The 23133-nt window shown below is 36.7% G+C and overlaps 1 protein-coding gene across 4 annotated transcripts in view; it reads left to right on the forward strand.

Annotated features, from left to right (window-relative positions):
• The window catches only part of loco (regulator of G protein signaling family member locomotion defects), a 176909-nt gene that overhangs the window by 134584 nt on the left and 19192 nt on the right, over nucleotides 1-23133 (forward strand). For all 4 annotated transcript variants that reach the window (XM_089093541.1, XM_089093539.1, XM_089093540.1 and 1 more), the window contains 2 exons: nucleotides 12284-12419; nucleotides 14336-14554. In XM_089093541.1, the coding sequence (XP_088949667.1) occupies nucleotides 12284-12419; nucleotides 14336-14554 (355 nt within the window). The remainder of the gene's footprint in view (nucleotides 1-12283; nucleotides 12420-14335; nucleotides 14555-23133) is intronic.

Below are 23133 nucleotides of genomic sequence, written 5' to 3' on the forward strand. Positions count from 1 at the left end.
ATACTACTGGCATCGACTGAAAGAATCAACATTGTCTTCAGTAACCTGACCTTCCATCTAGCGCCTGTCCAGTTGCTCAGTGTGACGAAATTCCTGTACCAGCGTACACAGAGCTTCTCGACAGCGACGATGAGGCCACCAGTGCAAGTGAGAGAGGATATACGGACGAGGAGTACAAAGCACAAGATGGTCCGCAGCCCTTTTCACAATGTAAGTTTAATGACCTGGTTCGGAATCTGAGCTTGCCAAAGATTTCCTTCGAGCTGTTGGCCTCCAGGCTCAAAGAGAAAAATCTACTTGGTGAGGACGCGCGTGTCACTTTCTTTTGTAGAAGGCAGGAGGACTACATGGGCTACTTCCGCCAGGAGGAAGACCACGTGCACCTCCGAGATGTCGCTGGTCTTATTGGTAAACTCGGCGCTCAATGCGATCCGAGAGATTGACAGCAACAAGCCTTCTTTGAAGTGTCTGCTCCTTCACAACGGGAACCCATCTCAGTTCCTCATCTCAGTTCCTCTTGCGCAATCCACAACTCTCAAAGAGAAATATGAAGCAGTGGAGTATGTGCTTGACAAAATCCGATGTGAGCAAAACGAATGGACCGTCTGTGTCGATTTCAAGATGGTTAACTTTCCACTTAGTCAGTAGTCCTGGTTCACGAAGTACCCATACTTTATATGAATGTGGGACAGTCGAGACAGAGCCAATTACTATGTAAGAAAGAGTGGCCTGCACGGGAGCAGTTAGTGCCTGGGGCGAGAAACATCATAAACGAACCTCTTGTTGACCAGGAGAAGATATGATCCCACTGCTACAAATGAAACTTGGATTAATGAAACTGTTCACGCGCGCTCTGGACAAGTGAATTTTTACCAGATTAATTAAAAAAAAAAAACTTTCCAAAAAAGAAGTTTTTTCAAAGAAACGTAAAGGCCATATTAAACTTAATATCAGCAGATACAAATACCTGTTAAAATTCAAACTCAAAACGACCAGAAATCATAGGCAGCGCAATAGCGCTACCTAAGTAAAGAACGATGTTGGCGCAATGTATTATTGTTTTTTTTGTTGTTTTTTTTGTTGGTCATAAACCAGGGCACTTCCTATCGAAGGAGATAATGGAGAAACTTCGAAAAGGGCTCATTCGATTGGAAATTGGAGGGGCTAGTGCCCTTTTTAATGGTCGACAGTGATTGGAAGGCAACTAACACCCCTTCTACACCCACTGGTTCCCCTAACACATCTAATTAAAATTTTGAGATAACCATTTTGTTCAGCGTATTTGATTTAAAGAGAGAAATTATATTTTTGGGGAAGACACCTCCCGATAACCCTCGGAGCTAAGGTTGTAAGTTATGCCCTGGGGGCATGTAAGATTTTTATAAAAAACGTTGTCTTCAAACTTCAAAAAAGGTTCATTCGATTGGAAATACAAAGTGCTAGTGCCCTTTATAAAAGTTAAAAGTGATCAGAGGGCAACTAACCCCCTCTCACGCCCACAATTACCCAAAACACATAAAATCAGAATTTTGAGATAGTCATTTTGTTCAACGTTGTTGAGAGTTTTGGAAATTAGTTCTTTGAGGATGATAACCCCCTCAGAGCCCTCAGGGCAAGAGCTATAAATTATACCCTGGGGACATATAAGGTTTTTATTGAAAGCTTTGTCCTAGAAACTTTAAAAAGGGTGCATTCGATTGGATTTCAAAGGGTTAGTGCCCTTTTTAATAGTCAAAAGTGATTGGAGGGCAACTAACCCCCCTCCCCCTCTCAGGCCCAGCTTTTCCCCAAATACAACCAATCAAAAATTTGTGATAGTCATATCGTCTCACGTAGTTGAAATTCTTGTAAACTGGGACTTTAAGAATGACACCCCCCCCCCCACACACACACACACACATACAGCCCTCAGGGCAGGGGTCGTAAGTTATGCCCTGGGGCATATAAGGTTTTTATAGAAAGGGATGTTTTAGAAACTTCAAAAAGGGCTCATTCCATTGGAAATTGAAATGACTAGTGGCCTTTTAATAGTCGAAAGTAATTGAAGGGCAACTAACCCCCCTCTCACGCCCATCATTCCCCCAAACACATCCAATCAAAATTTTCAGATAGCCATTTTGTTCAACTTTGTTGATTTCCAGCTAGAAAATATTTTTTTGAGGAGGACACTTCCCCACGATCCTCAGGGCAAGGATTATAAGTTATGCCCTGGGGGCAAATAAGGTTTGTTGTTGAAATCTTTGTCGTAGAAACTTGAAAAAGGGCTCATTCGATTTGAAATTCAAAGGGCTAGTATCTTTTTAATAGTCGAAAGTGATGGGAGGGCAACTAACCCCCCTCTCACACCCACCTTTTCCCCAAACACATCCAATAAAAAATTTGAGAAATCAATTTTATTTAACTTAGTTTAAAGTTTTGGAAATTAGGTCTTTAAGGATGACAACCCCTCCCCCCACAGACCTCAGGGTAAGGGTTGTAAGTTATGCCCTGGGGGCATATAAAGTTTTTAATGAAAGGCAACTAGCCCCCCCCCCCCCCCACAACATCATTCCCCCAAACACATCCAGTCAAAATTTTGAGATAGCCATTTTGTTCAGCATAGTTGATTTCCCTATAGAAAATATGTTTTTGAGGAGGACACTCCCCCACAACCCTCAGGGCAAGGGTTTTCAGGTATGCCCTGGGGGCATATAAGGTTTTTTATAGAACGCGTTGTCGTAGAAACTTCAAAAGGGGCTTATTTGATTGAAAATTCAAAGGGCTAGTGCCCTTTTTAATAGTCGAAAGTGTTCGGAGGGCAACTAGCCACACCCCCCGCCCCACGCGCCCATCTATCCTCCAAACACATCCAATCAAAATTTTGAGATAGCCATTTTGTTCAGCGTAGTTGATTGCCAAATAGAAAATATGTTTTTGAGGAGGACACTCCCCCACAACCCTCAGGGCAAGGGTTTTAAGTTATGCCCTGGGGGCATATAAGGTTTTTATAGAAGGTTTATAAAATATATATAAGGTTTTCCCCAAACACATCCAATCAAAATTTTGAGATAGCCATTTTGTTCAGCGTAGTTGATTTTCAAATTGAAAATATGTTTTTGAGGAGGATACTCCCCCCACAACCCTCAGGGCAAGGGTTGTAAGTTATGCCCTGGGGGCATATAAGGTTTTTATAGAAGGCGTTTTCGTAGAAACTTCAGAAAAGGCTCATTTCGATTGGAAATTCAAAGGGTTAGTGCCCTTTTTAATAGTCAAAAGTGATTGGAAGGCAAATAGCCTCCCCCCCCCCCACGCCCATCATTCCCCCAAACTCATCCAATCAAAATTTTAAAATCACCATTTTGTTCAGCGTAGTTGATTTCCAGATAGAAAATATGTTTTTGAGGAGGACACTCCCCCACAACCCTCAGGGCAAGGGTTCTAAGTTATGCCCTGGGGTACATAAGGTTTTTTATAGAATGCGTGGTCGTAGAAACTTCAAAAAAGGCTCATATTATTGGAAATTCAAAGGGCTAGTGACCTTTTTATTAGTCGAAAGTGATTGGAGGGCAACTAGCCCCCCCCCCCCCCCAGCCCATCATTCCCCCAAACACATACAATAAAAATTTGAGATAACCATTTTGTTCAGCGTAGGTGATTCCTAGATAGAAAATATGTTTTGAGGAGGACACTCCCCCACAACCCTCAGGGCAGGGGTTTTAAGTTATGCACTGGGGGCATACAAGGTTTTTATAGAAGGCCTTGTCTCAGAAATTTAAAAAAAGGCTCATTCGATTGTAAATTAAAAGGACTAGTGCCCTTTTTAATAGTCTAACTTGATTGGAGGGCAACTAGCCCCCCCCCCCCCCAAGCCCATCATTTCCCCAAACACATCCAATAAAAATTTTAAGATAGCCATTTTGTTCAGTGTTGTTGATTTTCAGAGAAAAAATATGTTTTGTGGAGGACACTCCCCCAGAGCCTTCGGGGCAGGCTAAGTTATGCCCTGGGGCCATATAAAGTTTTTAAAGAAGGTGTTGTCGTAGAAACTTCAAAAAAGCTCATTCGATTGGAAATTCAAAGGGCTAGTGCCCTTTTCAATAGTCGAAACTGTTTGGAGGGCAACTAGCCCCCCCCCCCCCCTACGCCAATCATTCCCCCAAACACATCCGATAAAAATTTTTAGAGAGCCATCTTGTTCAGCGTAGTTGATTTCCAAATGGAAAATATATTTTTGAGGACGACACTCCCCCTCAGGGCAAGGATTATAAGCTATGCCCTGAGGGCGTATAAGGTTTTTTATTGAAATTTTTGTCGTAGAAACTTGAAAAAGGGCGTAGAAACTTCATAAAGGGCTCATTCCATTGGAAATTGAAATGGCTAGTGGCCTTTTTAATAGTTGAAAGTAATTGAAGGGCAACTAACCCCCCTCTCACGCCCACCATTTTCCCAAGCATATCCAATCAAAATTTTGAAATAGCCATTTTTTTCAACGTAGTTGAAAGTTATTGAAATGATGTCTTTAAGGATGCCATCCCCCACAGCCCTCAGGGCAGAGGTTGTAAGTTATGCCCTGGGGACATACGAAGTTTTATAGAAAGCTTTGTCGTAAAACTTCAAAAAGGGCTCATTCGATTTAAAATTGAAAGGGCTCTTTTTAATACTTGAAAGTAATTGGAGGGCAACGAACCCCCCTCTCACGCCAACCATTTCCCCAAACACACCAAATCATAATTTTGAGATATTCATTTTGTTCAACGTAGTTTAAAGTTCTGGAAATTAGGTTTTTGAGCATGACACTCCCCCCAGAGCCCTTAGGGCTAAGGTTCTAAGTTATGCCCTGGGGGCTTATAAGTTTTTTTTTATAGAAAATGTTGTCGTAGAAACTTCAAAAAATGCTCATTCAATTGGAAATTGAAAGGGCTCCTTTTTAATAGGCTAGTCGAAACTGATTGGAGGGCAACTAACCTCCCTCTCACGCCCACCATTAACCCAAACACATCCAAACTAAATTTTGAGATAGCAATTTTTTTCAACGTAGTTTAAAGTTCTGGATATTATATCTTTGAGGATCATCCACCCCCCCCCCCCAAACACACACACCCCTCAGGGCAAGGGTTGTTAGCTATGCCTTGGGGGTATATAAGGTTTTCATAGAAAGTGTTGTCGTAGAAACTTCAAAAAAGGCTAATTCAATTGGAAATTGAAAGCGCTAGTGCTCTATTTAATAGTCGAAAGTGAATGGAGGGCAACTAACGCCCCTCTCACGCCTACCATTTCCCCAAAAACATCCTATCAAAATTTTGATATAGACAGTTTGTTCAACTTAGTTGAAAGTTCTGTATGTTAGGTCTTTACCAGCGTTGTCGTACAAACTTCAAAAAGGACTCATTCAATTGGGAATTGAGAGGGCTAGTGCCCTTATTAATAGTCAAAAGCGATCGGAGGGCGAATGCCCCCCCCCATGCCCATCATTTCCCCAAACACTTATTATCAACATCTTGATATTGCAATTTTATTGAACGTAGTTGAAGGGTCCAGAAATTATTTTTTTGAGTTTGACAACCCCCAACAGCCCTCCGGGCTAAGATTGTAAGTTATGCCCTGGGGGCATATAATGTTGTATAGAAAGTGTTGTCGTAAAACTAATAGAAATTTTGAGATAGCCATTATATTCAAAATAGTCTAAATATCATATAACAAGGCTTTTAGGGTTGAAACAAACTCCAAAGATTAGGGGCAAGGGTTGTAAGTTATGCCCAAAGGGTATTAAAGGTTTTTATTGAAGCGATGGTTGTTTAACTTCAGAAGAGGCTCAGTCTTTCTCCCTGAAAAACACTATGTCAATATAAAACGAACAGAAATTAATCAAAAAACTTTTTGCACAAAATACGTTTTTCGAAAAAGAGTAAAGAACTCCATTAAATCAAAAATGAACAAAAATAAAATCAAATAATCTACCAAGCGTGAAACTACCACAAATCAGCATCGATAAATAAATGAAGCCCAAAACGAACAGAACTTACAATAAATAACCGAGTTAAACTCAAAACGAGCAGAAATTAACATAAGTTGGGCGCAAAACCCCTATACCTTCCCAAGGCCAGTACAAAATTTGCACTTTACTGAAAAAATACAAATGAATGTACATTGTCAGTTTAATACATTTTAATATACATATATTGATATTTAGTAATCAAAATGTTAATATTAACGTTTTTATGGAAGGGATGGCTGTTTAACTTCAGAGGAGGCTCAGTCTTTCTACCTAAAAAAGACTAGGTCAATATAAAACGAACAGAAATTAATCAAACAATGTTTTTGCACAAAATAAGCTTTTCAAACAAAAGTAAAGAACTCCATTAAACCAAAAATAAAAAAAATTGAAATCAAATAATCTACCAAGCATACAACTACCACAAATCAGTATCAATAAATAAATTAAACCCAAAACAAACAGAACTTAAAATAAGTTAAACTCAAAACGAGCAGAAATTAATCTGAGTAGGGTTCTAAACCCAATGCTTTCTAAAATCCAGAATATAATTTGTACTTTACTGCAAAAAAATTCTTTTTTTAATTTTTTCACATATAACCTTAAGAAAACAAAAATTAATTAAGATTTTAAGGAATAAATAATAGCATATGTATATTAAACTGATAATGCACACTTTTTTCGGTAAATTCATTTGAATTTTCATCAGTAAAGTACAAATTATTATATGCCCTGGGGGCATATAAGGTTTTTATAGAAGGCGTTGTCGTAGAAACTTCAAAAAAAGCTCATTCTATTGGTAATTCAAAGGGTTAGTGACCTTTTTAATAGTAGAAAGTAATTGGAGGGCAACTAGCCCCCCCCCACGCCCCTCATTCCCCCAAACACATCCAACAAAAATTTGAGACAGCCAATTTGTTCAGCGTAGTTGATTTTTAGATAGAAAATATGTTTTTGAAGACGACACTTCTCCACAACCTTCGGGGCAAGGGTTTTAAGATATGCCCAGAGGGCATTTAAGAACGAGATTGGCACAATGTACTATTTATTATGTTTTCCTTTAGAGTAAGGCACTTCATATGGAAGGGGTCGTCTTAAAAACTTCAGAAGGGGCTCATTCGATTGTAAATTAAGAGTTCTAGTGCCCTTTTTTCTAGTGCCCAGAGTTCTAATAGTCGAAAGGGATTGGAGGCAACTAGCCCCCCCCCCCCCCTCACGCCCATCATTCCCCCAAACACATCCAATCAAAATTTTGAGATAGCCTTTTGTTCAGCGTAGTTGATTTCCAGATAGAAAATATGTTTTTGAGGAGGACACCTTCCCACAACCGTCAGGGCAAGGGTTTTAAGTTATGCCCTGGGGCATATAAGGTTTTTATAGAAGGCTTTGTCGTATAAACTTCAAAACAGGCTCATTCGATTGGAAATTCAAAGGGCTAGTCCCCCTTTTAATAGTCGAAAGTAATTGGAGGCCAACTAGCCCCCCCCCCCCCACGCCCATCATTCCCCCAAAACACATCCAATCAAAATTTTGAGATAGCCATTTTGTTCAGTGTAGTAGATTTCCAGATAGAAAATATATTTTTGAGGAGGACACTCCCCCATAACCCTCAGAACAAGGGTTTTAACTTATGCCATGGGGGCATATAAGGTTTTTTAAAGAAGGTGTTGTCGTAGAAACTTCAAAACAGACTCATTCGATTGGAAATTTCAAAGGACTAGTGCCCTTTTCAAAAGTCGAAAGTGATTGGAGGGCAGCTAGCCCCCCCCCCCCCCCCCCCACGCCCATCTTTCCCCCAAACACATCCGATCAAAATTCTGAGATAGCCATTTTGTTCAGCGTAGTTGATTACCGTATAGAAAATGTGTTTTGAAGAGGACACTCCCCCACAACTCTCAGGGCACGGGTTTTAAGTTATGCACTGGGGGCATATAAGGTTTTTTTAGAAGGCGTTGTCGTAGAAACTTCCAAAAAAGCTCATTCTATTGGAAATTCAAAGGGTTAGTGCCCTTTTTAGTTGTCAAAAGTGATTGGAGGGCAGCTAGCCCCCCCCCGCGCCCATCATTCCCCCAAACACATCCAATCAAAATTTTGAGATAGCCATTTTATTCAGCGTAGTTGATTTGCAGATCGAAAATATGTTTTTGAGGAGGATACTCCCCCCAACCCTCAGGGCAAGGGTTTTAAATTATGCCCTTGGGGCATATAAGGTTTTTATAGAAGGCGTTGTCGTAGAAACTTCAAAAAAAACTCATTCAATTAGAAATTCAAAGGGTTAATGCCGTTTTTAGATGTCGAAAGTGATTTGAGGGCATCTAGCCCCCCCACGCCCATTTTTTTTCCAAACATATCCAATAAAAATTTTAAGATAGCTGTTATGCTCAGCGTATAAGCTCTCCAGATGGAAATTATGTTTTTGAGAAGGAGAATCCCCCACAATCCTCAGGGCAAGGGTTTTAAGTTATGCCCTGGGGGCATATAAGGTTTTTATAGAAGGCGTTGTCGCAGAAACTTAAAAAAAGGCTCATTCGGTTTGAAATTCGAAAGGCTAGTACCTTTTTTAATAGTCGAAAATGATTGGAGGGCAACTAGCGCCCCCCCCACGCCCATCATTACTCCAACCACATCCAATCAAAATTTTAAGACGGTCAGTTTGTTGAGCATAATTGATTTCCATGAAGAAAACTTATTTTTGAGAAGGACACTCTCCCAAAGCCCTCAGGGCAAGGGTTTTAAGTTATGCCCTGGGGGCATATAAGGTTTTTAAAGAAGGCCTTGTCGCAGAAACTTCAAAAGAGGCTCCTTCGATCGGAAATTCAAAGGGCTATTGCCCTTTTCAATAGTCGAAAGTGATTGGAGGGCAACTAGCCCCCCCCCCCACGCCCATCATTTCCCCAAACACATCCAATCAAAATTTTCAGATAGCCATTTTGTTCAGCGTAGTTGATTTCCAGATAGAAAATATGTTTTTGAGGAGGATAATCCCCCAGATCCTTCAGAGCAAGGGTTTTAAGTTATACCTTGGGGGCATATAAGGTTTTTAAAGAAGGCGTTGTCGTAGAGACTTCAAAAAAAGCTCATTCGATTGGAAATTCAAAGGGCTGGTGCCCTTTTTAATAGTCGAAAGGGTTTACTGGGCAACTTGCCACACGCCCGCGCCCATCATTCCCCCAAACACATTCAATCAAAATTTTGAGATAGCCATTTTGTTCAGCGTAGTTGATTTCCAGATAGAAAATATGTTTTTGAGGAGGACACTCCCCCACAACCCTCAGGGCAAGGGTTTCAAGTTATGCCCTTGGGGCATATAAGGTTTTTTATAGAAGGCGTTGTCGTAGAAACTTCAAAACAGGCTCATTCGATGGGAAATTCAAAGGGCTAGTTCCCTTTTTAATATTCAAAAGTGATCGGATGGCACCTAGTCCCCCCCACGCCCATCCTTCCCCCAAATACATCCAATCAAAATTTTGAGATAGCCATTTTGTTCTGCGTAGTTGATTTTCAGATAGAACACTGGAATCTTGATTTCCAGATAGTCGAAAGTGATTAGTGATATTTTTTGCTGTTGTTGCTGTTTAGACCAGGGCACTTCGTATCGAAGGAGTTGTCGTGGGAACTTCGAAAGAACTCATTCGATTGAAAATAGAAAGGGCTGATGCCCTTTTTAATAGTCGAATGTGATTGGAGGACAACTAATCTCCCTTCCACTCCCACCCTCCCAATTGCCCATTATGTTTTAGAACTAAATGTTGCCTTAAGATTAAATCAAAATGCACTGTGATAATGCTAATTACCAATAAGGCATCTCAGCAGTATCCCAAAACCGACTGAGGGTATTATCTTCAAACTTTCGGGGCTACTTCTGCTCTTGAAATTTAACTAAATCAAAATAGCGTAAGTGTATCCAAGCTATCAAAGAATTTAAACAGATTTTTTTGCGAATGGTATCAATTTTTCCTTTTCAGGTCGACTAAAAGAGGTATAAAACTAAATTAAACAGGACCATTAGTGTTCATATTTTTAAAAGGGTGTATACTGTTAAACATTGCTGAACATTTTCTCCAGCACGCAAATAGCAGGCCAAACTATAAAGTCTTAAAAAACAAAAAGATTTAAAGTGTTATTTTCTTTTTCCCTGAAAAAAACTATGTCAGTATAAAACGAACAGAAATTAATTAAAAAAAACTTTTCCCATCAAATCAGTTTTTCAAAGAAAAGTAAAGAACTCCATTAAACAAAAAATGAGCAAAAATAAAATTAAATAATCTACAAAATTTGCACTTTACTGAAAAAATACAAATGAATGTGGATTATCAGTTTAATATACATATACTGATATTTAGTAATCAAAATGTTTATATTATTTGATTTACTAAAGCTATAAAAGTGAAAACATTTATATTATTTTCAGTAAAGTGCAAATTTTGTTCTGGCCTTGTTAAGGCAAAGAGGTTTTGCGCCCAACTTATATTAATTTCTGCTCGTTTTGAGTTTGACTCGGTTATTTTATACAATTTCAGTTCGGTTTTGGGTTTCATTTATTTATCGATGCTGATTTGTGGCAGTTTCATGCTTGGTAGATTATTGGATTTTATTTTTGGTCATTTTTTGTTTAATGGAGTTCTTTACTTTTCTTTGAAAAACTTATTTTGTGGAATTTTTTTTTTTATCAATTACTGTCAAAAGACCGAGTCACTTGATTAGAAATAAACGATGTTCAAGAGGCAATGTTAGATAACACGAAAATCGATCAAGTGGATAGTTTCACTTATCTGGGCAGTATTTAATCTTTGCTAATAATTATTAGTAAGGCTATGGGCTAATAGTTATTAGTAAAGAGTATTATAATACTCTTTTCTCTGACATTAATTTCTAAGCTTATTCCTGCACTGTAAACTCTCAAACCTCTAAAAATTCATACCTTTTCATAATAATTTTTGAATAGAATACTCTATTCATCATCTGCACTAATCTAGACTAATCTAAGTCTAAAAAAGCTTCACCTTCGCATTTGATTCCATGTTCCCCCATAGCCTTTGCCGTGTTTCTTAGGGAAAACTCAATAAAATAGTTCAGATAAACGGGGATAGGACACAATCTCGCTTAACTCCTGATACAATACTAGATCAACTGCAAACCTCACTTCCTATCTTAACCGCAGCAATATCATTCTCTTACATAGCACAATCCACTTTAATATACTTATCTGGTAAAAGATCATACCGCTATATAACGATTTTTACATGGGAGGCTCTGATCATCATTTGCATAATCGAAGTCTAGAAAAGCTCCACCTTCGCATTTGATTCCATGTTCCCTCATAGCCTTTGCCGTGTTTCTTAGGAAAAAGTCAATAAAATAGTTCACATAAACGGGGATAGGGCACAATCTCGCTTAACTCCTGATTCACTCTAGATTAACTGCAAACCTCACTTCCTACCTTAACTGCGGCAATATCATTCTCCTAAAAAGCACTAACAACTTTGGTCTACTTATCTGATATGCCATACAAGAACAGGACTTTCATTGACTTTTCTATCAGCTGAATCAAATGCCTGTTCATATTCCTTAAAACTGAGGACTAAAAGGGTCTTTTCATTCAGACACTTCTCAATTACTGATCTAAGAATGAAAGTTTGGTTGGCGCATTCTTTCCCATTCTTAAAACTACACTGTTCTTCTCTTTAAACTTTTTCTATAGTATCTCTTAGTCTAGTGAGTATCGTCATGCTAAGGACTAATTCATACAGAAATCCAGCAAATGCATCTGTAATTACCCCAGTCACTCGTGAAGGGCTAAATTAAAGTTTTTCTAAAATCACTAGATACTTCCCTATTTTCAAAAGCCATTGTCGTAACCTGCAGTAATTTATCTCATAACTTTGCAACTGCCCCATTTTAAAACCTTATTAGCCCCACAATTAGCTTATTAGCCCCTTTATTAGCCCACAATTAGCTTAGCCCCACAAAACCTTACTAGCCCACAATTAGCTTCTTGAGACTTTATTATTGGCAATCTTTCTGTAATGTGTCCAACTCCTCCTTGCAAAAGAAATCTTCTTTCATTGTAAAACTGCCAGTTCGGTGACCCTTATTATTATTATTTTCTAAATAGTTTCCTACAATTTTAGCATAGTTTAACACATGTTCAGATATGTTAGTTTTTAATTTGTTCCTTAATTCCTACTTTAAAGCCTTCTCTACTTCCGTTACTTTTCTCTACAAGTTTAAAGCCACCAACGGTGGTAATCACTCCTGTCCATTATATATACGTAGCTTGTTCGTTTATATTCTAAATAATTATTTTTGTAGGAAAAATAAGGATCGCTTGCTTAAAACCAAGCAAACAGAGGAAGATGGGGTTTCAATCCGGTCAGATCTCACTGGAAGTCAAGTGTCTCTACCAACTTGCGTCCCAAAAGACGATAAAGTTGCAACATCGCGAGAGGTGAGGATTCCTTGTTATTTTAATTTCAAGACAAACGTAAGATGTCTAGTTTTGTGTAATATTAAATGTCTGTAACATTAAATGTTTAAGGTTTGGGGATCTTTGTTTTCATTTTTCATGAATCTATAATGGGAGGCTCCAGTTCTAAAGTAATACAAGTCCATTTCTTACACTTTTTTAGAATTAAATGTTTCAGCAGTTGCTGAAGGGCTATAAAAAGGTCACGTTTCATTTCACCGCAACAGCTAGGCAAGTCTTGGTGGTTTTGTTTGTTTTCAGCTTTTAACGGAAAACTGTTGTGCTTTTTGTTGCAAACTGATCTTAAAGTGTATATTAAAAAGCAAATAATTTGATTTTAGTCTGTTAGGTAGGGAGCTTATATATTGAAAGTAACTCTCCTGGAATTGTTGCTCTTGAATACCAGGTCCTCCAATTGGTACCGTTGATGCATTGTTAGTAAGTTTTAACTTGTTATACAATGGATTTAGCTCACACCAGGAGAAAGAATTGGGATTGATTGTTTTACTCGTCTTTCCTCTACAAAAAACGAAGTCTTTTGCAAGCACCTGTTTACCTTTTTTTTAAGTAAAGCACTTATAATGGTAAGTTTCTCCGCCCAACATTAAGACATGTAAAGCTTGCTCCTCCTTGCTTTCCTTCTTTCGACATGTAAAGCTTGCTCCATAATGGTATTTTCTTCACATTTATAATTCAGATACTATCTTCAATTTTGTAAGGGACGATTCAGCTATAAAGAATAATTATATTGGTTATATCAAGGTGATATGCTTCGAATATTAATGACTTTAAAGCATAAGTTTCTGAAAGAGGCAATAGTGGAGAAACATGCCTGAAACAGTTGAGAAACAGATTCCACCCCATGTCTCCTGTTCAGAAATACTAGCGAAATACTACTCCTTTAAGAAATACTAGCATAGGCAGCACCCCTATCAGACTAATGACATAGTAAATACATAATTTAGATAATAACTGTCCCTAACGTCCCTAACAAAACTTAGTAAACTCTTTTGGTCTGATGGAATACGTTCTTCAGCTCGTGGAATTGTGTACTCCGCACTTGATTCTTTGAAAATCCTATAAAGTTAATTTCTAGATTTAGATGGACAATTTTTGCTAGCGTTTTCTCTCTATTCAGGAAGCAATGCTTGAGGCAGGCTTCTTTTGAATCTTTCGTGATACCCAAATTCTCGAACACAATCATCTTGTGTATGCAATCATCTTGGTGGCGAATATTTCCCAAAATTTATATCTACGTGAAAATCCATTTCTAACCAACCAATTCAGACAAAAAAGCCACAAGATGAAATTTGTCATATTTAATATGATGGCACCTTTTGGATCTTTTTTTTTTTTTGTATTCAGCGTATGATGTAAATGTGTATTTAAAAATTCTGTCAATGGATGAGCTTCCGCTACAGGACTGTTTTCTGATGCAGTGGTATAACATCTGATTCTTTTTAACATCTAGTATGTTTCAGAACTCACCTATCGTTTACAATAATTACTGGATTGCTATTATTTTCGTTCTAAGGCAACAAATACAATAAAATTCTAAGGAATTTGTGTTACTATAAGTACAGAACGAACTTTAATGTTAGCCCCTTTTATGTACTAAATGAAATTTTTTTTCTCACATGACGGGAATCTTACCGTTCTTGCCCCGGGTGCTGACAGTTCAAGATCCGCCCTTGGCTCAAGGGACTCAATTCTTTATTTATTTTAATAATTCAGGGGATTAGTTTTAAATTATTAAATAATTATATTCATAATATTTATATATTTACAAGTCAAGGAAGATTATGCAAAAATATATAAAGAAATAAATAGAAAAAAGAAACTCCTTCCATTTGGCACATGTCGCTATTTTTAAAATCTTTATACTTTGTCTATTTTAGTCACTTGTGGTTCCATCTGGAAAGTTTCAAAAAGGAACTACAGTAGAAGGGGAGCAGCAAGATGAATGCAAATTGTGTCGAATTCGTTTGCCAGACGATTCAACCACTGTTGTACCTCTACATTCGGGAGAGTCTGTGCGAAATATTGTTTTAAAACTTCTGGAAAGGCGTGGGTTGAAATATACAGCCTTTGATGTTCATGTTCTTGAAACAGGAGCTGTAAGTCAGTTTGGTATTTTGAGTTTTCAAACCGCTTTGATGAGTATTTGGGATTCGGAAAGTTTCCTGCTCTTTGAATCTGTTTAAAAAAAAAGTATAGTGCGGGATTTTAATTCAGGAGTGTAGGTCTCATTTTATCAGACTTTTTTTTATTGTGTCGGATCATCGGAATCGGAAATGGATAGGCAAGCATTATTCTTATAACATTATAATACATCAAAAGAAATTCCCACGGCAGAGACCGTATAGCTCGTAGTGCTAGGGGTAAACTCATGAACGAAACGGATAACACTATTTTAGAAAATACAGGATCAAAGCAATAAGAAAAAAAGTTAAAAACAAAAGGAGCTTCCTTTTATTTGCTCTGATTTGCTCTGATTTGAAAACGGGAAAGTTTCTTGATCTTTGAAATCAGGTGAAAAAAAAAATTCAAGATCTTAATTCACCTTTTTTTTTCTTTTTTTTTTTGTTTGTCGCGGGTCTTCGATTTAGCAGTGAAACTATCCACCCCATTCTTAATTATCACTAAAGAATTTGAGAAGGGTCTCTCTAGGGAGAAGGGGAAAACTTAATGTGTATAGACAAATATATATATATATATATATATATATATATATATATATATATATTTACATGCATCTACATTTATTTATTTGTATTTTTTTTCAACGGACAAAATAATTTATGAAAGAAAAATTAACAAAAAAAACTGGAAGCCCAGTAAGCTGGGCTTATTCTAGTATTTCAAAAAATGTACTTGTTTATCTCAGCATATTCGGGTATCTATAACATCCAAAACTAAAAAAATAAATAAATGAGTTACTACTCACGAAGAAAGAATTGAAAATCCGTACACCTGGAGGCGATGATGTCTCACCACTCATGCCCCTTTCACCCTCATCCCTAACAGATGACGGTACTTGAGAACATAGTAACTGTAGAACATGGCGAATAGAAAAATTGTTCGTATTTTACGAACAGCTTTTTCTATTCGCCTATTGAAATTTTTGTTTCAGTAAACAAAAAAGATTGCGTCAAAAATTGCCAATTTTTAATCACAAATATAACTGTTCTAAGAATTATTTCTTTTCTTCCCTCTAAACTTGAATATCATCGTGATTTTCTCTTTGTTGTTGTTGCTGGTGCTTTGACAATCAAAAATCACGCTATTCAAATTACATACGGTGTTCAGTAAAGCACATGTATGGCTCTAAATTTATTGTTGCTGGTTAATTTTCTTCCAATTTTTTGTTAATTTTTCTTTCATGAATTATTTATATATATATATATATATATATATATATATATATATATATATATATATATATTATGTCTTAGAGATAATTACTTGGCAAGAAAAAAAAATACTGCCATACTTATCCAGCAATTAAGACAAACGTGTACTTGAACGAGGTTTGAACCTTACTCAACTATCCAAACCCCTAAGACAAAACAGTATAACTGAACCATCAACCAAATACAACTGTCCAAATCCATGCAAACTCTTCATCAATAATTATAAATCGTTGTAAATTTATAAGCTAAAGCACCTTAAATCTAGTAAAATATTTCAAAGTAGAACCTTACATTTAGGGCTCATCACAAGAAATACAACCTGCCTCAATGGATTTCGAGGCTTTACTTTTTTTACCCGGCATAGTGGAGCCTCTACCATAAGATCTATATGGTATTCCTATGTCCGGTAAAACTTGTGAAATACATGCACACTAGTAAAGCAATTAAGAATTACATACCAAGTGAGTTTCATTCTTTCCTTAATAAAATCCCAGAGGTCACTGAGCAAAAACAATTCTGGATCGAATGAACACTGGTCCAGATGTGAGTTATAAAAAAAAGTCTTTTATTGGTATCCAGAAATTCCAGAACCAGTTACAGATTTAGAGTTCTTCAAGCTTGTTTGAAAACAGTCGACAAATTCAAAGTTCCAAAAAAGACAAGCGAAAGAGAAATTATATTAAAATATCATTAAGTATTTCTTTATAATTTTTTGTATATTTACCTAAAAGTTCGTGATACATAAAACTAAATTTTTTGAATTGCCAACTAGTTTTTTTGCAGAAAAACCTCTTAAGTTAAGTTTTTCGCTCAGCCTTTTATATATATTTTTAAAATCTTTGTAATTACTGCATATTTTTGCATACCTAAATAATTGGGAATAATAAGCTGAATAAGTAATATTAGAATGAATATTACTTTCAAGGAATGGAAAATTAATTACTTCAAAATTAAAATCATCTGTTTTATTATATATTTTAAAAACTAATTTATTATTATCTGAAATATTAATATTTAAATCTAAGAAATGATCAGAGTGTCCTATCCCATAGCTAGGCTCCAGAATTAACTCTTGTGGATAATATATATATATATATATTGTATATATATATATATATTGTGTATATATATATATATATATATATATATATATATATATATATATATATATATATAACCACGCTGTTACCAAATTTTACAAATTGTTTACTAATTTTTATGGTAACATAAAAAATTGTAACAAGAAATGACGGTACTTGGGAACACAGTAACGGTAGAACATGGCGAATAGAAAAAGCTGTCCGTATTTTATTTATAATAGATGTGTTGAAAAAAAGGTCTTTCAAAGAAAAGTTTGACATAAAACGGCTTGTATTTCCAGCAGTGTGTTTTTATTTGTCATAAAATCAACGACAACGCAAAATAATATTACAAGGCAAATGAAATTTTGTGAATAAAGAACCACCGCAAATAAGAGTGGGGTTCCCCCTCTCTAACCTTTCAGAAGGCCAGAGCCATATAGGTGCTTTACTGAAAACGGTATGTAATTTGAACAGCGTGATTTTTGATTGTCAAAGCACCAGCAACAACAACAAAGAGAAAATCACGATGATATTCAAGTTTAGAGGGAAGAAAAGAAATAATTCTTAGAACAGTTATATTTGTGATTAAAAATTGGCAATTTTTGACGCAATCTTTTTTGTTCATTGAAACAATAATTTCAATTGACGAATCAGTAAATGATTCAACAACTCTTTTTCTATACATTTAATTGTAATGTATTTACAAAGAAAAAAGGATGGACACAAAATTACTGTGTATCAGACTTCTGAAACTAGATGCATTGTTTAAATTATACTACTACCTTAGAAAAGAATCCTTAGTTTCCCTTTAATTTTTATATATTCTATATTTTGTTCTCTTTTTTTGTGTTTTTTTTACTAATTTTTGTCCCCTCCCTTCTTTTTTTGACCAGATTTAATCTTTTTAACTCTTTTAGTGACTTTGTACAGTTAAATTATTGACACTTATATACATATATATACTACTACTACTAACAACTCACCGCAGCACTAAGCCGCCTGAGGCCAACACAGCTATGCACGCTCCTCCTCCACCCCAATCTATACAAAGCCTCCCTTTTTACGCCCGCCCACGAAGTTCCCATTTCCTTTAAATCTTTTTTTATGACGTCCTCCCACCCCAGACGGGGACGTCCTTCTTTCCGTTTAGCCCTAGATGGTTGGCCGAAAAGAACAATCTTCGGCGATCTGTCATCGTTCATCCGCACAACGTGCCCCAGCCACCTCAACCTTTCTTTCATTATAGCCCAAGAGAGCGGTATTGAACCACATTTTTCGTATAGCCTATTGTTTGAAATACAGTCAGTCAGCCGGGTACCCAGAACAATCCTTAAGCAATTTCTCTGGAAAACATCTAGCAAATCTTCAGCCGCTTTTCGGACCGTCCATGCTTCAGAGCTGTCATCACTGTAGCTTCTAATATTCTAATATTGGTTTGCAGACTTATCTTCCTATTCTTCCAGACTTTTTTTAACTGTGAAAAAATACACCCTGAGCCTTGACTATTCTATTTTTAACATCTTCACTGCTCCCACCATCTTTACTATTTGAACTTTTTTTTTTAATTAATAGCATGGCGGAAATATTTTGAAAAGATAGATAGCTCTTTTACAAATCGTTGAATAGTATATTACTAATAGTTTTTGTTATTTTTCATTGCCGATTTCCCGTTGTAAATTATAATTTCAACGAAAAAAACAATTTTTTTATTCACGTCGACGAAATATTCCAAAAAGATTGATAAAAAGATAAAACAAACTGTTTAACAGTATATTGTCACATTCATGCTCAGAATTTTGTTCGCTAAACGTTTGGCTTCAAGCGTGAAAGTAACATAAGTATTCTAGATTGTTTTAAAATAGTTTTCATAATTTTACGAGGTTTAATGGAAACCCTAAAGGATTACCCTTGGAAAAACCATTCAATGATATAGGCTATTTCTCTTCATCCCATCTGATTTCTGTCCTAGCCTTTAAGTAGCCTTAATTACTAGTGAGCCATAAAGGCTTGGTGCATTACCTTATTTAAGAAGGTATTGTTCAAAAAGGAATTATTTACGATCTCAGTTTGATTGAATATTAAGAAAGTAGTGTCGAGTATGCAACAATTTACTGAAGTTAGAACAAAGAGACCCAATTTATCACATCAACCAAGGTTGTTGGGTGTGGTGGTAATAGTCCATAGTAGCCTCAGCTTCAGGATGTGGGTCCACTTCTTCTGTAATATTGGATCTTGCGTTTTAATGAAATTAACATCTCATTTTTTACTTTTTGGCTATATCAATTTCTGAGTATGCTTAATCACTTTTATGTTGAAATTCTTTGCTGTTATAAATCAAAATATGGCACCAGATGCAATTTTAAGAAAAAGCTCATGTAACATATTCATTGGTAAATTTTACCATCGGTAAAAGGTGATCTGAATAGGGATTCAGGTCACCATTGAATGTGTTACATAAGCTGTGTTTTTACAAAGGTAGCTGGTGCTCTATTTGGATAGTCCTATGTGGATTTTACTGCACATGCTAACCATTTTCCCCTTATGTTGGAAGTTTACGCAATTTCGCAACCTAACCTGTGAACAAAAACGTGATTAATTCACGTTTTTGATAAGACTTCTCTTGTGAATTATATATAATCTGGATACCAGCAATTTCGCAACCTAACCTGTGAACAAAACGTGAATAATTCATGTTTTTGATAAGACTTGTGGATACTTTGACTTAACGTGACCCACTAACCTACTCAACTTTGTTAAAATAGTGAATATTTAAATATCTTGGCAACTGAAAAGTAAACACTCATCCAGATTACTGGTGCTTTTCTCGTTACTGTTGATTATTTTGAATTTATTGAGAACCAAATTCGAATTAGTGTTCGATTTTGTGAGTTTGAATAGCTCAAATGTTTGGAAAAAAGGAGCCCCTAAACAACCTCCTGATAGGGATATGAGTAAGTCACCATTTCAACCATCTTCAAAGGCCCTTGCTAGAATCCCCCCCCCTACAACTGCGTCTGTACCAGCGACCTCTCTGAAGAGTGTTCATACCCTAAACATGGATACCACCCAATGTCCATCGCCCTCAACAACTGATACTGAAAAAGATGAAGAAGGCTTTAAGATAGTAAACTCGGCTAAGCGTAGAAGACAGAGAACAAAAAGTCCACCAGATTCAGCTATAATACATCAAACCTATACCACGAACAACTCTTCAAGAAATCCAGCCGATTCCCCGGTAATTGTTCAACTAGTTCCCCACTCTGATAATTGCTTGTTTAACAACCGTGATCTACCAAAATTGCGAGTTTCCCTTTTCAAGACCATTCATCGCAACTTTAATATGAATATAAACAGATCAGGGTCCCTAGATATCCTTTTGAACGATCCCACATCCGTGAAGAGGTTAATGGAGCTGAAAAGTGTTAAAGACGTTGTTGCCACATCTCACTTGTGGTCCCCAGGTCCAATACACACAAAGTTAATCCGCTACAATGCTCCAAATAGTTTTTATATTCAGACCTGAAGTAGGTATTGATGAACAAAAAAGGTGAATGCATTCTAAACTTTAGTTTTCATGACTTTGGTCGCAAAACAACGGAAACCACAAACTTTAAAACTGGGTTGTTTGAGCTTCAAGGTCAATTTAATATTGATAGAATTTTCCTCTGTGGCCAACAAAAATCTTTCAAGCCTTGCAAAGTAAAGCCATTACAGTGTACTAAATGTCTAAAGCTTGGGCCCTCAGATAAACACTGCAGAGAGGATTCCAACATATGTAAGATTTGCCTAGGCAAGGACCATAATGAGTCAAACTGTCAATTTGACCCAATATGTACTAATTGTAAGGGCAAACACCAGTCCCTAGATAAAGGAAACTGTCCCAAATATAAACAAAGGGCAGAGATACTAAGAATAGCAAAAGAACAACAACTTCCAATCCCTTTTGTTGCAATGCAAGTCCCAAGGACACCAATAGTCCCCCGTCCCCCAAAAGGCCCCAGGCCACCAACAGGCCCCAGGCAACCAGCAGCCCCCAGGACACCAACAGTTTCCAATGCTTCCCCTAGTGTTGAAAATTTTCAGAATAATTTCATCCGAAATAAAACTAATCCATGGTACCCCTTGATACCAAGTGCCCCCCAAAAAACCCTAAAGAACCCCATTTCGGAAAATCCTTCGCGAGGGAAGACATCAAGACCGACAAAGCTACCTGGAATTACTCCCCACAGATTTCACACAGTTTCTTCAAATGCTTTGGAAGATGAATCGACAATATACTTTAAATTAGCCAGCTTTACAGTTACCTCTATGCTCATCTCCCAATTAGAGTTACCCAATCAGTTGAAATGGTTTATTCTGAAGAATTTGGCAAAAACCTTCTTCGGCGAGACCATAGTTTTCGAAGCAGAAATTCAAATTAAGAGTGTTTTAAGCCAACATAGACTGATTGAGTCACAATCAGAATGCCTGGCGACTTAATGTGTGACTTTTCGTTTTTAACTAATTTATCCCTTTTTAATAACATTGCTTTTAATTATCCCGATATAGAAAGTAATCAGCATGTCAACCCTATAAGCAGCCCCCCTGGTACCTTAACACACGCTAGTTGTAAATACCTTGATATTCTTGATTTTGCTACCAATGTGAAGCCAAAACTTGTAAATAATAATTCCCTTAATGTTCTTTGTTTCAACATCAGAAGCATCCGGAATAAGTGGCTCAAGTTTAAAGATCTAATTTCATTCAATGGTATCTGTCCTTTTGACGTAATAGGAGTAACAGAGACATGGCTTTCTGATAATGATGACACTAATGATTTTTACTCCCTGGTTACCAAATAATCCATATGCCCAGAAGGTTGACAAAGTGTTCTGGGGGTATCTCACTGTACATCCATCTGAATGTAAATTTTACGGGGCTATCCAAAGTGCGAGACTGTTTCTTCTACAAAAATAAATCTCAGATGTATTTATTCAATAAAGGCCATCATAGTTATTGACCAAAACTCCTGTTTACTCTTCTTAATTTGTAAACCTCCTCCACTTCAGACCTCATGTCTTTGTAATTTATTCGATGATTTCTCTAATTTTATTAATCAACCCCATAAAAAGGCAATAGTTCTTGGAGACTTTAATTGCAACCTACTCAATGTTGGTAAAAATATTGAATCTGACACTTTTTTTTGAATTGGTAACAGCGAGTGGTCTTCTACCCACAATTTTTTTCCCCAGTAGAGTCGATCCTGTGAGATCAACTTCAACATTAATTGATAACATTTTTGTATCCACTTCCCTGGGAAATGACCTGTCCTCAAATATAATATTTTCGGATCTGACAGACCATTTTCCTATTTACTTGTCACTACCTTCGCAACCACTACCTTCACGCTCTATAATTAATATCCCAACACCTACTAGAAACTACAGCTCTGCAAATATAACCTATTTTATCGATTGCCTAAGAACCACTGACTGGTCCGATGTCTTAAACTGTCAAGAGGTAAATTCTGCCACAAATGGTGTTGCGAAACGGCTAAGTGAGATTACCCATTCAACTTTTCCAATTCCTAAGCTTAACTGGAAAAATATCCCTCTATGTCCTTGTATGTCACATAGCCTCATTTTCTTCTCACTCCGTAAAAACAAATTATATAAGTTAGCCTGTAAGACCAGTAATGATATTGGCCTATCAAATTATAAAAATTATAAAAACTTATGCACTAAACTCATCCGTGAAGCGAAGAACAAAAATTCTCAATTGCAAAGGAAACCTGAAAAAGATTTGGTCCACCATTAATGATATACTCTCAAAAAATAGAAAATCAAAGTCTATAACTATTCGCCTTAAAGACACAAATGGTAAATTAATTGACCCTTTACATGCACCTGACGCTTTTAATAATTATTTTTCTAATGTTCCTCATACTGACTCCCGCTCCTCCTTACAGGCTGTATTCCCCTGCTTCAATCCCAGATCCATGTTTTTCTGCCCAACTGATAGCAATGAGGTACTTCAAATAATCGGTTCTCTCCCTAATAGTCTTACACCTGAATGTCTTGGTTAAGTAATAAGCTCCTGAAGACCATATCTCCTTTTGTTTACGAGCCCATCAAGCATATTGCCAACCTATCTTTAACCCACGGAGTTTTCCCTGATTTACTAAAGTCAGCCATTGTTATTCCAGTTCTTAAAAAGAGCGTT

Source organism: Artemia sp. Qi Xiang Cuo, chromosome 8 (genome assembly GCF_049724085.1).
Source record: "Artemia sp. Qi Xiang Cuo chromosome 8, ASM4972408v1, whole genome shotgun sequence".
Taxonomy (NCBI): Eukaryota; Metazoa; Arthropoda; class Branchiopoda; order Anostraca; family Artemiidae; genus Artemia; species Artemia sp. Qi Xiang Cuo.